Source organism: Nymphalis io, chromosome 23, assembly GCF_905147045.1.
Source record: "Nymphalis io chromosome 23, ilAglIoxx1.1, whole genome shotgun sequence".
In the NCBI taxonomy this organism is placed as follows: domain Eukaryota; kingdom Metazoa; phylum Arthropoda; class Insecta; order Lepidoptera; family Nymphalidae; genus Nymphalis; species Nymphalis io.
Window position 1 is genome coordinate 570,093 of NC_065910.1, and position 13,374 is coordinate 583,466.

Below are 13,374 nucleotides of genomic sequence, written 5' to 3' on the forward strand. Positions count from 1 at the left end.
AGCTGTGGGACATTAACAGGCTGTTACTGTACAATTTAACATTCATTTACATTAAAGTGTTTTTTATTATTCATTACAAGCATTGATCGTTTGGAAGGAAATACTACTAATATTCCTATATAAACCTAAAATTAATTATATAACTTGGGTTAGGAGCGGGGGGGGGGTGGTATTCCAGGGCGTCAGGATCGAACTTGCGACTCTTTACATCGCTACGAAGCCCGTAATCCATTGTGCCCGTTATCGCATTGATTTTAAATTGAAGTCTTAACTGAATATGTACTGAACAATTGAATTGTATTTATATTTTTTTGTAAAATTCAGTCACCATACCTATGACCACCGTAAGAACTAGATATTAACTATGTCATGTGGCTGTCTTTACACTGGCTCACTCACGTTCAAACCGCATTTTTTAAAAGGATAATGCATTTCATAAAGGATTATGCATTAAAATAACTGGTTAATGACACCTAATAAAATAAATACCTTGATGGGTTTACTCGAACCCAAACGACAGGTAACGGTCTGTTCGCACATGAGCATGAGCATGAGATGGACATGAGCATGAGAAAAAAAAAACATGAGCAAATTTTATTTAGAAGTTTATCCCTTAAAAAAAGGATAAGTATAGATTTTGTTTTAATTCCTGTAAGTATATTTGTTAATATAAACCGGTTAGGTGTATTTTATTTCTGAGATAAATCTCTGCCATTAACTTTCCACTGTATCGATTTTGATTAGAAAACCAACATTCTTCTAGGTAAGGAATACCACGAGAACTGTTCGGGTAGAGGTTTCCACATCCTGGGCCGCTGCAAGTGCCACAAGATGCACAGCGGGCCGCGCTGCCAGTTCTCGGACGAGTGCGCCGAGGACAACGACTGCGGGCTCCGGGGAAAGTGCATCGATACGAACTCCACCGAGTCGCCCAGTAGGACGTGCTACTGCCCTCTCGGATTTTATGGAAAAGGGTGTAACAAAAGTAAGTTACGGTTACGTTTCTAAAGAAAACGAATAAATATCCTTCCAGTCCTTTTAAAAAAATGTAAAATAAACTAAATTATATATTTATAATATAAATTGAAATTGATAGTATATGAAATTTTAATTTATGTCCATATATTATCTTATGTAAAATATAAAGTTTCTGTCTTTGAAGTATATATTCAGCTGCTCAGGTTCGAATATTTCTAAGTAACAATTTTTTTTGTCCACTGATAAGTAATTTAAAGCTAGAGACAGACACGTCTTCATTATCACTAAGCTTAGAAGGCTCCGACCTAGGGGCTCGTCGAAAATAATATAACAATATATATAAAAATTATTAAACCGTTTCCGGGGAAATACGGAAAGGGGGCGTGAAATTAAGGGTTTTCGTCTATCACTAACAAAGTCTTGAACGATAGATCTTTAAGATTATATAATAAGTATATTTTAATCTTTACTTCAGAGGCACCTTGGAAGGACAAGGATATCAATCTCTCGTTATATAGTAAGAAACAATTATCGAAGCAGTTCGCTTTGTACTGGCGTGTTCTGAAGGAAGAAGCTGAGATGGAGTTCGTTATGATTGTCAACGGGACGTCTTATGCCGGTGAGAACATAGCTATGGCTCAATCATCGTTTAGCACATGTCGGTCAAATCCCGCAACCAGTTCATTCCAGTTGTTGTTTTTTTATTCCATTTGTTGTCACGACAGCTATGTGTGGTTGCTATTCAATAACAAGTAATACAAAATTACGCCGCGTCTTTCTAAAATAATCAAAATCCGTATTGCTAATATTTTGGTTTCATAGTTTTAGTTCTGTTTAAATGTAGTATATGTTAGGTTTAGTTATCATATTTGCTTTGTGTTTTTAGCTCTCGGTTGGAGACCAAAAGGTCTGAAAAAGGAATGCAAAAACTTCCCAGTTCTTGGTCCACCTGTGGACACTCGTAAGTATTTCTTAGTGAATCTTTTGTATAAAACATTTTTCGTTCGTATTTTCTTATTTGTAAAAACAATATTATATTATCTTGCTAAATGGAAAATATCCGTCAATTTTGCAGCTAGCACACCAGCACCAGAGCCTTTACCAGAGCCCGAACCGAAATCTGAGCCGGAACCATCCCCCGAACCAAAGGCTGAACCAGAACCGACACCAGAACCCAAATCTGAGCCGGAGCCATCTCCTGAGCCAAAATCCGAACCTGAGCCATCTCCTGAGCCAAAATCCGAACCTGAACCGACAGCTGAACCAAAAGCAGTACCCGAGCCATCTCCTGAGCCAAAACCAGAACCGGAATCTGCCCCTGAGCCAACATTTGAACCAAGCCCGGAGCCAAGTTCTGAACCAGAAACTTCAAGTGTATCTGAGAACGATAATAGAAACAAAAGAGTAGCAATGCATACTTTAGACGGATTTGATTTTAAAAACCTTGGTAACGATGTTACGGTGAAAACTAGCGTGTCGTATAAAGTGTCGAGTTCTAAAGGTGAGATTGAAAGTAAATTAACTACAAATATAATCATGAATGAATACCATTTTGATGTTTTTTATTTATCGTTATAATGTATTTGCTTAAAGGTCGAAAGAAACGTGCCACCCAGGAAATAGAGGATCCAAGTGAGTATCTTCTAATACATCACAAATGAGGCACAATATTGTTTAACACGAGTGCTAAAATGTTCACAACGCTAAATGCGACACAAATGCACAGACCTTCGGATTAACGTGCAAACTAACTTTGTAAAAACACTTATATATAGATAATTTTGCATGGTTATGTTTGCAGATGTGGAAACATCGACCACTATTATAGTCCATGAAAACGAAAACTCCCCTCCCCTCGAACCAGAACCAGCATTAGAACCAAAGTTAAAGCCAAAAATTAAACATAAGCCCTTCCAACCAAAGTCTAGGAAATTAAATAATTTGAACGTTAGTTCCACTATTTATACGACTAAAGAACCCCCAGCCCCTACTTTAGAACCTGTGGCTGTATTTAGTCCAGAAACGAACCCGACTTCCGAACCCGAACCGAAATCTAAACAAAGAATAGAATCTTTATCTCAACCCAATCCCACCTCTGAACCTGAGCCTAATTCTGAGCCAGAACCATCCCCTGAGCCTAATTCTGAGCCAGAACTATCCCCTGAGCCAAATTCTGAGCCTGAACCTTCTCCTGAGCCTAAATCTAAATCTGAAAATTTCCGCGAGCCCAAATCTGAGCCTGAGCCTTCCCCTGAACCTAAGTCTGAGCCTGAACCTTCCCCAGAACCTAACTCTGAGGCTGAGCCTTCTTCTGAACCTTCATCTGAGCCAAGTCCGTCGCCTGAGCCTAAATCGGAGCCCGCTCCTTCTCCTGAACCTAAATCTGAGCCAGAACCGTCACCTGAACCGAAATCTGAGCCAAAACCGTCACCTGAACCAAAATCTGAGCCAGAACGGTCACCTGAATCTAAATCTGAACCAGAACCCTCTCCCGAACCTAAATCTGAACCAAAACCCTCTCCCGAACCTAAATCTGAACCAGAACCCTCTCCCGAACCTAAATCTGAACCAGAACCCTCTCCCGAACCTAAATCTGAACCAGAACCATCACCTGAACCTAAATCTGAGCCAGAACCTTTTTCTAATCCTAAACCTGAACCCCATGCAGAAGTGGATTCAGAATATCTGCTAGTGAAGGGATTTACCGAAGAAACAGGTAATGCACTCGCTTTGCGAATAATATGTCGTATTTCACTCGATACTAATTACATTTAAAATTTAATACTGGTGTCATACGATATGTTATTGCTATATAATAATTAAAAAAAAAACCTTTTTTTAAAACAGCACGTCACTAACAAGTTTACATAAATAATAATTTGTTCAATTCCTATTAATAATATTATCTTAATTATTTCGGTTTACTCAAACAAAATTTCGTTTCTATTGAAGCTGTTTTAGCGATTGCTCTTAGTATTTAAAAATAAGCTTAATTAAACATATATTTACATTTAAGATAATTATTCTTAAAAATTGATAAATTATAATGAATTGAACTAAAATGTATACTATTTATAATCTTATTTATAATCTTATATAGATAGCTATCAAAGGCTTCTTTAAATTCTATGCTTTGCATGCTTTTGCGGTGTCATTTGTCTGTAATCCCTCCTTTTCCTACTCTCTCTCCTTCTCCCACTCTATTTTCTTTTTGTCTTTTCAATGTGGTCTTACTTTTACTTATTTTCTCTTTTCTGACATTTATGGAATTATTTTAACGATTAAATAAAATCATTGGTACAAATGACTTCCAATAATTTTCCTCTTCCAATACGACTATTAATTTACGTTTAATTTTGTCTACTAAAATTAATGACTTAACAGATAAACTGTACAAAAATTGTTTATTTGAAATAATCATCTAATTTAGTCTAAGTTTTCGAATAAAGCAATATTTATTCGAGAGGCGTTTAAGGCAAGTATAACTTATTCTATACTCCAAGTAAACTGCAAGAAAAATTTAATATAATTTCATACTTTTAATTTTTGTACTTACTTTTCTTATTGAAATAATAATTTTGAAAAATATGTTAAGTGTTATAACTTATTATTTCTAAATATTTTACAGTTTTTTATTGTAGCAAAAAATTAGTTTCTATTTAATAAATCTGTTTCATTCTAAACTCAAATTGATTCCTAGTATTTTGTATTCTATGAACTACACTATACTATACAAGCACAAAAAATATTTCAGGTTATTTCCCCTCACACGAATACGTTCCAAAATTCGACTTCAACCCAATGGATTGCACGGATATAGTTATTGGTACGGCTAAAGGGAACTACCACAGGGTACTGGACTATTACACACGAGACAGGTAAATTATAGCTCTAGTATCTTGTAATAGAGTGTATTATCGCTTGCAACGATATGTCAACAACTTGATTGTGAGCGAGAACACTGATTTTTCGATGCTTAATTTGTTTACTAATCTCCTGATTGGTGGTAAATTAGCACATCACGTAGAACATTGCATTTTTTTAATGGAATAGGTAGGCGAGCACATAGGCCACCTGATGCTAAGTGATCACCAACGCCCATAGACATTGGCGGCCATAAGAAATGATAACCATCGCTTACATCGCCAATGGCAGGACATTGGCAATTTATTACATGCCTTATACCGTCAATGTCTATAAATAGAGGTGATTAGCATTAGGTGATTAGTTTGTTCGCCTCCATTCAATTTTGTCAATAAAAAGTCTTTTGATGGTAAGATTAGTTTTGATATATTCTCTCTCTTTTTTAATTTAAGAAACATAAGAAAAAATAATAATTTTAATGTGTGTCTGATATCGGGTGTTCTTAGGTGTGAGCTACTTTATATGGTATGATTACTAATTAGATGCCTTGGTCAGTCAAAAAGTTATTGTAAATGTTTGTTCTTTTGCTTTCTGTTTCGATTTCATTAACTTAATATTACTTGAAACTAGATCAACACCGAGAGTAGACACTTTTTGGGGTGGACATGATGACATTTCAGCGGCATCAGGATTTGAGGATAACGGCGTCACGACAATCATGTTCAGAAAGAAAATTAAGGTCTGATAATTACTATTTGGTCATATTCTTTAACAGTTATAACCTTTGCAAGTCAAATTTCATTAAACGGTTATATGCACACTTTCACTAAACTACACATTAAAAGGTTTTATTTAAATTGTTACTTAAATTTGAAACACTTGTATATAACAAAATCCTTGAAAATACTTGATTGCTTTGTAAGAATAAAATAGCACTAAATAATTCAGCAGCATTGAAAACCTGCTTATTTGGTCAGTTTGATAATGAAAAGAATACAAAAGGAGAACCATATTAACTAAAATATGATCACAATTGCAACAGGCTAAAGAACCATCAGACCATTCGTTCGTTGACGATATGATGCACGTGATATGGGCTAGAGGTCAGGAATATGGCCACTACGTACACTCTCCTCCCGCTGGTGTATCGAAGGGTGATTTCTATCGTCCTGATGAGCTGAAGTACCACGGACACGGATCCCAGAGGGGTGTAACTGCTATGAATTTCTTTGGTAAGATATGCACAGACCGTTTAGATATTCATTTGGACCTAAATTTAACCGTAATAGTTCTTGCAGTTAGTCTCTAGTGATTGTAATCTTTTATAGTATTCAGTAACAAACTCCATGTACATTATTTAATATAATTCGAGGTATAAATTTTAACAGCAATCATTCTACATTTTTTCGTGATAATAATCCAAATCGGCATCACAATATCTAGTGTCTCTGTTGCAGAAGAAACAAAAACAACAATCTCTGGTGGAATTCAACCGTTAGAAAACGATAAATGCGGTGCTCAGTGGAAATTCCCTTCCGATTGTGACGTCAAGAATAACACTTGTGAATACGTCGCTTCCTGGGAGTACTTGGGTCTGAAGAGGGGGAAGGATTCGATTAAGTTCACCATAACGACCAAAAACGTTAAATTCTGGACCGGCATCGGTTTTAGCAATAACAAAAAAATGGTAAGCTTAGCACGGATAACGATTTTGTATGATTTTTAATTCGTCAAAGTATATATACTCGTATATACATCTTTATTGTTCTGTTACTGACTGATGGACAATGTATTGTAAAGTAATATATATATATATGTCGCGGATTCAAATGGATTGCCATTTTCGTCCAATATGTTGATTTTATTAAATCAGTCAGCGCGCACGTCCGGCGCCGGCGCTGGCCTGGGAGCGCGAGGCCGCGGGACCGCGGGGGTCGCTTGACTAAATGATCACACGCGCTACTGACATACTCCTTTATATTTTATATTTCCATCAGTCGGTTACATAATAAAATAGGTTGTGTGGTGTTGCTATTCTAATAAGTGACGTCGTATACCCGATTAAATTTATTATCTCTGACACGGCCATTCTGATCCTCAACGCGCTCTCGCGTTGCTTCTCGACGTCACGTCCGGCCTAAATTTTCGACTTGACTTTAAATTGACGTGGTTTTATTATTTATAAATCGATTGAAATGAAACAAACCGAAGTCAGCCACAATACATTGTAAGAAATCGCACTCAAATCCGTGAAGCCGTATCTAGGATCGTCGTGCATATATTATTAACACACAAGGAAATATAATGAACCGTTACTTTTGTTTCGGTTTGTCACATCGCACACTACTACGATTCACTATAGGTTACACAATTAAAAACTCTCGTTTCAACATATAGCCGTCTGTCGCTGGACTTACGTACTTTTAATCTTCAGCTTTATCCAATCGACCCGGAAATAGGGTCATCCCTCCGAGCGATATCATACGCGTTTTTTAGAATATGTACTTCTCGTATACTTCTCGGAAATTTTTTAACCGAAATTACCGAGCGGGAATCGGGGACGGGGAGACGGGAGCCCGGTCGAACTCGGGGAGGCCCCGAGACGCGGGCGGGGGGAGGGGCGAGTGGTAACGAGTGGCATTCGCTGCGCAGCCGCAGTCGGACGCGGTCGTCGGCTGGGTGGACGCGCGCAGCGGGCGCGCCGCCGTGCTGGACGCGTGGCTGGCGGGGTACGCCGCGCCGCGCGCCGACGAGCGCCAGCACGCCGCGCGCGCGGCTGGCGAGCTGCGCGACGGCCGCGCCACCTACAGCTTCGTGCGCGCGCGGGACACCGGCGACCCCAAGGTGAGCGGCGCGAGCTTTCACGGTGATTTGTTCCTACCGAGTACGTTCATTGTTGTGTGTGACCGTGGCAGCCTGCGAATGGCCCCCTGCCGGCCTGGAGGCCTCCGCTCCCTTTTTGGGGAGAGGGCTCGGAGCCTATTCCACCCCGCTGCTCCGGTGCGGGTCGGTGGAGTGCACGCGTGGCAGAATTTCAGTGAAATTAGACGCGTGCAGGTTTCCTCCCGATGTTCTCCTTCACCGTGAAGCACGATGTGAATTGTAATCACAAATTAGGCACATGAAAATTCAGCGGTGCTTGCCCGGGTTTGAACCCACGATCATCGTTTAAGATTCACGCGTTCTTGCCCCTGAGCCATCTCGGCTTTATTACATGTAACATAGAGAAACTTTAAACCGAAAGTGACGCCAGTCGGCACATTGACAGTGAATAATTATAATATAATAATGTATATCAGGATCTAGCCTTCACGAACGAGCAATGCCTGTACATGATGTTCGTGACCCACGGGGGCGGGTTCGATCCCGTCAGCAAGAGAACCAGCAAGCACATGAAGACTCCCTACGTAACTGAGGAGCGGGTGTGCATCAAGCCCTGTGGTCCCGGTGAGTTTAAAAAATAAGGATTGGTGAGTCGATTGACGAAACGTGACTTTTTAAACTACTATTTCAATGAGTTTATGGTTAAAACCGTCTCAGGTATTACATCAAATGTCAGAAAAAAATCTGACACATATATAATATATAAACGTGAGAGCAGCGTGATAGAATATTAACCCATTCTTTTTGTGCTACTTAACCTTGTTAAATGATCAATGGACTTTACTATTATATAGATATTACTAGTAGGATTGGGATCCAATCAATTTGAGTTGGGGTACTTACTAGTACGTCTTCTAGCTTAATCAGTCCTGGTTTGTTCTGCAAGTGTCCCAAAAAGTGTATTCTATAATAAATACTTTATTATTTCAGAGCCAGACGAAGAAGAACAAACAACAGAAACAGTATTACCTGGCACCAAGACTTACACCCTCCTCCTTAAGATCACTGGACTTGCCGATAACTTCCGGCCTCCTGCAGTTGGAAGTCCCGACTTTGAAGATTTGGCGCAGAAAGTTTCCACTAACCTGGCCCAGGAGCTGAGCAGAACTAAGGGCTATCAGGGGTTGACTGTGAACGGATTTATGCAGTAAGTAGCCGAATACAATACTAAGATTAAATATTAATACAGTTAAATTTAAAACTTGTGCTAGTAGTAGTCATGAATATTTATAAAACAATTGAATAAGTCGTGCCGAGTTCTCATTATATTGTTCAAGACTATGAAATATAAATATTTTCTAGAAACGAAACTAAAGCAATAATCGCGGAACTGACTCTGAAGTCGATCGACACGAACTCCATCGAGACGGGTCGGTCGCTGGACGACGTCCCGCTCGCACTCAACGAGACCGAGCGAGAGGAAGACAAGGACAAATGGGAGCGCGCCATCAGAGACACGCTGGCGGTCGGCCTCGTCGGCAACTTGAAAGTGGATCCCGAATTTTTGGTCCTAGAATCGGTGAACAGTAAGTACTGATTTTATTTAAATTGCAATCTTAGCGGTCAGTCTCCGGCGGACACGCTACGTGTACAAAGAGAGCCCACAACTAACGCCCCCCCCCCGCAGGCCGCGCCCCCCCGCCCGCGCGCCCCCCCGCGCCGGCGCGCTGGCCCGCGGGCCGCGTGTGGCTCGTGGCGGCCAGCGTGGCCGCGCTCGTGGCGCTCGCGCTGCTGCAGGCCGCCTGCACTCTGGCGCGCGCGACACCCCACGTACGTACGCACGCGCACACACACGCGCACGCACACGCGCAGACACACACCTGTGAGTCCGCGGAATCCACAGGTGTGTGTAGGGCTGCCATCCCTAAAACCTGCCCCCCAGGACCGGAAGCGTAAGTTCTCCGGATTTTGGAGCTTACACCCCGGACATTTCAATACTTTTTTCATTCACTTACATCTTGATTAAAACATATTTTTCTCCGTACTTGATAAAAAGTGTCTTTTATCCAAAACGAACACTACCTCCATATATTTGTAACAATTCTTATAATCGAGACTCTCTTTTTTTACACTGGTGAGCGTCAACTCGTCAAGAGTACAAATGGTAGTCTAAATCTTTCTCTCAAACCTTAAATCAAGCAATATTCAAATAACACTGAAATGTTACACTGTATGAGCTCCGAGCAAGTGACGGGCTTGGGAAGTCGACAGTCCACTTCCCAAGCCCGTCAGATCTGTCACAATGAAACCAATGTTTTCATAAGAACGCTTTAATATTGTTTAAATAATAAAAAACAATCTTCTATAACCTATGTAATTCAAATATAACAAACTATGGCGCGATCTATTATCACATTACACAAACTTTTAACATATAATAATATATTTTTTACCCATTTATAATTAACCTTGACACACATTGCAAATGTAAGAAATTAGATTTGAGAAACTTTTTTTCCTTTAATATATTCCAGGATCAATTAATTCCCAACACGGCGTGGAAGGACTACACGTCGGCGAACACCAACTACGCATTCGAGCCCTTCGAGAACGACGACAAGTACAACAGTACTTCTACCAGGTCCCCCACCAGACCCACGAGCCCCCCACCTCCGAGACCCGGCAGCACGCACAAAATGACACCGAAAGCACAAAAAATGCCTCCCAACGGTCACAGCATGAGCAACAACCGACACGACTTGAGCAACAACCGACACGAGATGTCCACCAGCCGACACGACTTGAGCAATAGCCGACACGACCTGACCGGAAGTCGACACGACATAGCTAACGGCCGGCACGACGGGGCCAGCAACGGCCACAAGGTGGCTACCAACGGGCACAAGATGGCCCCGAACGGTCACCACGTGCCAGCCAACGGCTACTCGACGGGGGGGAGGAGCCGCACCCCGACGGGCTCGTCGAAGCAGTTCTCCCCCAGCGCGCAGTACTACCACGACACTCGCTCGCTGCAGCGCCCGCGCAGCCAGTACGGGTGAGTGGCAGTTAGCTAAGGGACATGGTACTGACCAAATCTTTGTTCTTATAAACTTAAAGCGGTTAAAGCTTCAGAATTTTACAAATAATTTAAATATAGCTGCTGTACAAATCATGAATTGCGTGGAACGATTTTATATAAACTCGAATATTAATTTAGGAGTCCATAAGGATTATTAACATTGAGGACTTAAGTAGATACAGATAAAAACTAATAAAACGTTATTATTAATAACCATTTCCAAGAATTATTAACGCGGAAGACATAAGTATATCCAATTGAAAATGAATAATAGGGACTGTACCGCAGCAACATTTCTCCGTTGACAGTCGCCATCGTTCTCTAAGCAAGAAATAGTATTACTGGTGGAGATAATGAAACGGGCTATTATAAATCATTACTACACCAAGGTCCAATTAAATTTTTTATCACAGAAAGCCTTCAAAATGCCTCTTACTAAATTAAAAAAAATGTTAAGGAAAGCTTGTCTACAAAAGGCTATACAACTTATACGGTGGTATGGTTATATGGTTATACGCTTGTGTACAATAGGGATTTTTACTATATACGAGAAAAAAAAACTAAAAATACATTGTTGAGATAGCTTAAACACAAATCATTCATCGGAAAATGTTAGTTAGAGTTTATAAAATAATAAATGAAATATAATAATTTTAAAATTCAATTTAAAGTTTTCAGTTTTTTTTTATCTGTTTTTGAACACCAAGAAATAAGAGCCGCCATTTTATTAAGTCATACGGCTGTATGAACTAAAAAGTGTCAACTGTAAATTGATCAGCGTATATATAATGTGGGTTATATTTTTTTTTATAGAATAGGTAGCCAGACGAGCATATGGTAATGGTACTTGGCCTGAAATGGTACCTGGTAATGGCCACCTGATGGTAAGTGGTCACCAACGCCCATAGACATTGACGTTGTAAGAAATGTTAACCATCGCTTACATCACCAATGCTCCACCAACCTTGGGAACTAAGATGTTATGTCCCTTGTGCCTGTAATTACACTGGCTCACTCACCCTTCAAACCAGAACACAGCAATTCCAAGTATTGCTGTTTTGCGGTAGAATATCTGATGAGTGGGCGGTACCTTCCCAGACGAGCTTGCACAAAGCTCTACCTCCAGTAGGCTTTGTACGTTTATTGTTTTCGTAACCAACGATACATCGTTTGCTTACACAGCCGACTGACGTCATTTAAAACACATAGCAATATGGCGTCCACAGCGTCCAGCGTTGTCGTCAAATTACGCGCGAAATTAGAAAATGTAATTAGCACTATAGAATCTAATTTCAAAAATGGGTGGACCCTGTTAGCGAGCTATGGGTGGACACCTTGAGAATGAAACAATCATCTCTTGGCTATTTCTATATGCTATAATTATTGATTAGTTACTAATGCTACTTATTTCATGCTGTTCAAAAACATATTAAAAAAATATTGAAAACTTTGAATTGAATTTTATAATTTATTTTATTAATTATATTTTTTACTGAAAATTTGTAAACAATTACAAGACTTGATAAGAAAAGTCGCTGAGTTGATTGAGCTGCTGATTATGATTACAAAAATCGTTGATTTAAAAACAAAAATTTAAATTAAAATATATAAATAACGACAATTTATGATATGTAGCGTATTGTAAAGTCTACATGACTTTATCCAACATTAAAGCCTTATACTTACTCATTGATTGACAAATTAGAAATTACCACTGGTACGGTAAAGAAACACCTCGCCCTGAGAGGAAGCGGGGAAAGGAACTCAGCGGTTTATGTTATTTTTTTGAAAAACAAAAAATGTGTTAAAAGGCGATCATTCCATTCCCAAGGTGCGCTATCATCCATAAATTCATTATTTGTATAATAACCTTTAGCAAACAAGCGTTCCTTTAGTGTTTTTTTTTAATTTAACAACAAATGTATTTTGAACGTTTTCTGGGATCCTGTTATAGAACCGTATACATTGCACCCCCCCCCCCCCCCACAAAAGAGTTACTGACTATGCAGTCGAGTAACGGGAGTAATTAGTTTGTATTTGTTCCTTGTACCAATGTTACGAGTTCCACATTTTGTCACAAAATCATTAATATTTATCAGCACATACATAATGACATTACATAATATGTGAGAAGCAATAGTTAAAATAAAACGTTATGACAAGAGTATGAATATATTATTATTAAAAAAAGGCGTTAATACTTTAAAAGGAAATCAAAAATAATATATATAATCGAAAATCTTGTTTATTTTTTTTAACTGTATTTAGTAAATTATTGAATATTCCAAAATAATAAATATATAATATTTTTTATAAAATGTCGTATCTAAAGTATAAGGGTAAACAATTAGGGGTGGAATTTTCCCGCAAGGGATGCTGAGTTCCGCGTTACATATGTATGACCGTGTGGCCTAATGGATAAGGCGTCGGACTTCGGATCCGAAGATTGCAGGTTCGAGTCCTGTCACGGTCGAAACGTAATATTTTTATCTTTTTATATTTATTTTGTATTTAATAGATTATTTTGATTTTAATTAATATTAATATAAATATTATAAAAAATGATTTTTTTAAATATTTTGTCGATATTTTTTTTTGTTGGAAATTAATGCATAAAAATAGAACTTCAA

The 13,374-nt window shown here is 39.1% G+C and overlaps 1 protein-coding gene and 1 non-coding gene across 7 annotated transcripts in view; both read left to right on the forward strand.

Moving 5' to 3' along the window:
- The window catches only part of LOC126777614 (uncharacterized), a 76,824-nt gene that overhangs the window by 60,340 nt on the left and 3,110 nt on the right, over nucleotides 1–13,374 (forward strand). For 4 of the 6 annotated variants that reach the window (XM_050500692.1, XM_050500693.1, XM_050500690.1 and 1 more), the window contains 16 exons: nucleotides 764–985; nucleotides 1,454–1,597; nucleotides 1,865–1,939; nucleotides 2,054–2,479; nucleotides 2,572–2,610; nucleotides 2,780–3,694; nucleotides 4,733–4,856; nucleotides 5,473–5,581; nucleotides 5,885–6,074; nucleotides 6,300–6,529; nucleotides 7,495–7,686; nucleotides 8,142–8,289; nucleotides 8,656–8,872; nucleotides 9,028–9,251; nucleotides 9,353–9,495; nucleotides 10,200–10,720. In XM_050500692.1, coding sequence (XP_050356649.1) covers nucleotides 764–985; nucleotides 1,454–1,597; nucleotides 1,865–1,939; nucleotides 2,054–2,479; nucleotides 2,572–2,610; nucleotides 2,780–3,694; nucleotides 4,733–4,856; nucleotides 5,473–5,581; nucleotides 5,885–6,074; nucleotides 6,300–6,529; nucleotides 7,495–7,686; nucleotides 8,142–8,289; nucleotides 8,656–8,872; nucleotides 9,028–9,251; nucleotides 9,353–9,495; nucleotides 10,200–10,720 — 3,919 coding nt within the window. The remainder of the gene's footprint in view (nucleotides 1–763; nucleotides 986–1,453; nucleotides 1,598–1,864; nucleotides 1,940–2,053; nucleotides 2,480–2,571; nucleotides 2,611–2,779; nucleotides 3,695–4,732; nucleotides 4,857–5,472; nucleotides 5,582–5,884; nucleotides 6,075–6,299; nucleotides 6,530–7,494; nucleotides 7,687–8,141; nucleotides 8,290–8,655; nucleotides 8,873–9,027; nucleotides 9,252–9,352; nucleotides 9,496–10,199; nucleotides 10,721–13,374) is intronic. The other 2 variants (XM_050500694.1, XM_050500695.1) reach the window with 2 other exon arrangements.
- Trnar-ucg (transfer RNA arginine (anticodon UCG)) lies at nucleotides 13,145–13,217 on the forward strand. Its single transcript has one exon. It is a non-coding gene; the product is annotated as a tRNA-Arg (tRNA).